The sequence below is a fragment of the Arachis duranensis genome, chromosome 3, assembly GCF_000817695.3.
Source record: "Arachis duranensis cultivar V14167 chromosome 3, aradu.V14167.gnm2.J7QH, whole genome shotgun sequence".
Classification (NCBI taxonomy): Eukaryota; Viridiplantae; Streptophyta; class Magnoliopsida; order Fabales; family Fabaceae; genus Arachis; species Arachis duranensis.
The window spans coordinates 29,893,779-29,897,041 of NC_029774.3; the positions used below are offsets into that span (position 1 = coordinate 29,893,779).

The 3,263-nt window shown below is 24.6% G+C and overlaps 1 protein-coding gene across 1 annotated transcript; it reads left to right on the forward strand.

Annotated features, from left to right (window-relative positions):
- Window positions 1-2,306: 2,306 nt before the first annotated feature.
- LOC107478501 (SEED MATURATION PROTEIN 1) lies at window positions 2,307-2,795 on the forward strand. Its single transcript, XM_016098633.3, has one exon. The coding sequence runs from the start codon at window positions 2,415-2,417 to the stop codon at window positions 2,736-2,738; it is 324 nt and encodes a 107-aa protein (XP_015954119.1). The 5' UTR covers window positions 2,307-2,414; the 3' UTR covers window positions 2,739-2,795.
- Window positions 2,796-3,263: the final 468 nt, after the last annotated feature.

The window sequence follows — 3,263 nt, forward strand, 5'->3', positions numbered from 1 at the left end:
ATATATACCCACCTATTTTTAAATTGGATGACATTTGCTTCTTCAAAATTGAAGAACATCTTTGTGCCATACATGAAATTCTGTAAAACAATTTTTTCTAAAAAATTTAATTTAATACAAAATGAGTAAAATCTCACATAAAAAATGAGTAAAAGCTCGCATATAAAAATTCACATAATTATGGATAAATATTACCGTTATATAACTTCACTCTAATAAATTGTAAGACGACAACAGCTCCACTTTTATTGTCGGATCCCAAAAAAAAATTTAATTCATGTGCATAATTGCCAAAAAATATACACTCCATTATTTTTTTACGTCAAATAGAATGTTTAATGTTAAATATATTTTTTATAACAAAATATACAAAAAAATAATTACAACTAAAAAAAGTAACTACCAATAAAATGATATCAAATTATATATATATATTTTATATCTTCAAATTTAAAAATTAACAATAAAATTAAAACGTTAAACACAATTTTAAAAAATTAATAATTAGTTTATTAATTATTTTAAACTCATAAAAAACTAACAAGGAAAGAATGCTTTCTATTAATTTTTTTTAAAAAAGATTTAAACATTTTTTTTCAAAATTAATCCGAACTCAATTTTTCAAAAAATTTAAATACTATTAATAGAAAAATGTTGCCTCTTTTTTAAAAACTTTGCCTTTGAATAAAAATATTTTTTACCTATTAATACTATTAATAAAAATATTTATAATAAAATAAGTTAAAATAGTAATTTAAAGAGATGAGAATATCAAAATTTTTAGATTTATAAAAATAAATATATGATTACCCATCATCAATTTCTAATTTAATAATAGTATACTTGGTAGATTTGTCATCTTTTTCAAGAATCTTTTTACTCCCAATTTCAACAAAATATCTAAAAACATCTGAAATAATTTAAAATTAAAAAAAAAATTATTGTCAATAAGTTTGTTAAAAAAAATAGTTAAAATTATCAATAAAATAAATAAATTTATAAATAAATTATACTTTTTCTAAAACAATAAACTTACCTACTAAGTAGGTGTAATCGTACCAGGAGTATTGAGAGTGTCAAAACTCATGATGTGTAGTCTTGAAATTACCCTCATTGAGTCTAACACCAAAATATCTTATTTGGTAAGGTATTCCTTCCTTTAGCAAATTTAAGAATCGAGACACAAGAGCCCTCTTAACCGAGGCGTGTATTTTTCCCCCCTAGAATTGATAAACAAAAATCAAAGAACAACTAGTTAGGGATAAACAAACAAATTTAAAATAAAATATAAAATTATTAGTAGAAAACTCACGTCTTCATCGAGCTAAACCATCTCAATTGAGTATGGTAATGAAGAATTTCTGTAACTTAGTAGTGTCCATAACCATATCACTCGTATACGTACGCATAAATTGTCAATTGTAAGATTGATTTCTGCGATTTTGTGAATACTAGCCATTGGAATGAGTAGAGAAATTTTTGATTTTAGATGTATGTAAAAAAAGTGTTTGATGTACTTTGAATTGTGAATACTAGCCATTGGAATGAGTAGAGAAATTTTAGATTTTAGATGTACTTGTACTTTTATAGTTGACTCAACTAAAATTTTTTAAATTTCATTGACTTTAATTTAAATTTGAATTAAATTTATAGATAAAGTAAATAAATATATTAACAATTTTAAAAATTCTAAATTAACGTAAATATATTTAAATTTACGTATATATCTGTAATTTTTGAAAAAAACCTACAAAAAATTTAAAAAATAATGCTAAAAAATCAATAAATTTTAAAAATAACAACCTAAATAAAATAATTTAAAATTTAAAAAATAACAATCTAAGTATAACAATCCAAACAAATAATTTAAAATTTGAAAATAACAACCTAAACAAATAAACTTCCAAATTTAAGGTATAAACGCTACGTATTACTATAAAGATAAAAATTAAAGATTATTTCATTACACATTTAAACTTTATTTAAGATTTTATTATTAATTGACTAATAAATTATTACATGTATCATAAAACAAAAAACAAAAAATGATAAATTAACCGAAATAATTTAGTTTTAAACGATTATGCAATTTAAAGTAAGGAAAAAATAAATTCCAATAAAACTTGGATTAAAAATCTCTCAAATTTTTTAATCTCATCGATCTTCTCGGATCTTCGGTCGATCAACCACGTGTCACTAAGTGGAACATCCTCCACAAACCAAAGACACACTTGTCACTAAATGGTACGAAAACAGTCCACGTACGTCAATACTCATTTCTCTATATAAACCAAATCTCTTTCTTCCAACATCTTCAGCATTCCAATTTACAAAGATTAGATAGTGTGTGACAATAATATTGATCAATTCTTCAGCATTCAACTTGGAAGATTTAAAATTTCGTGTTAAAATAGATGGCACAGAGCAAAGATGATATCACGTATGGCACTGCACAAGCAAGGGTATCAGATGATGAAGCGTTGAGAGTAGCTTACAAGCATGGCACGCCACTGGAAGCAGGAAAGATCGCCGAGTCTGAACCAATTGATCTGTTTCAAAGTGCTCATAATATTTGTAAGAGCAGCGCCACGCAAGATTCTTCTTCTCAAACTCATAACAAGGATCATCATCATGAGGAACAACGTGACTCTAACAACAAAGAAGGAAGTTCTACGGACTTCGTTACTGGTGCTCCGGACTTGCCTAAGAAAGTGCCACCCACAATGGCACATAAATAATTTGTTTTTGTTTTTCTTTTATGCTCAAGTTTTTTAATTTTTAATTTTTAATTTTTAGAATATGCTTTATGTTTGTTATGATTTTCCCTTTTGTGTTTATTAATTATCCTATAGTAGACAAATTTCCAGACTTGCTAAAAGTAACATTATGGAGAAGTTTAAGCAATAAATAAATCAAATCTGCTTAGACTATATACTATATAGTATCTAAAAATATTTAGAATAATATTTGAGAAAATTTATTTAAAAATTCATAAGATATTATTAGCCTAGAAAAATAGAGTTATTTCAACACGAAATCGTCGTCAACGCCCATAATAACCCATAAATACGTTATCATAGACTTTATTGTATCGAGTCCAAAAAATGAGAATTCTCTTAAAAAATTAACTAAAGAATTTGTATTTTTTTTAATTTATCAATAATATAATTCTTAAATCATTCATGTCCAATCATTCATCAAAACTATTTCTTCCATTCTCTATTATATATAATTTAAGTTTATAATACCCTAAATCGAACTTC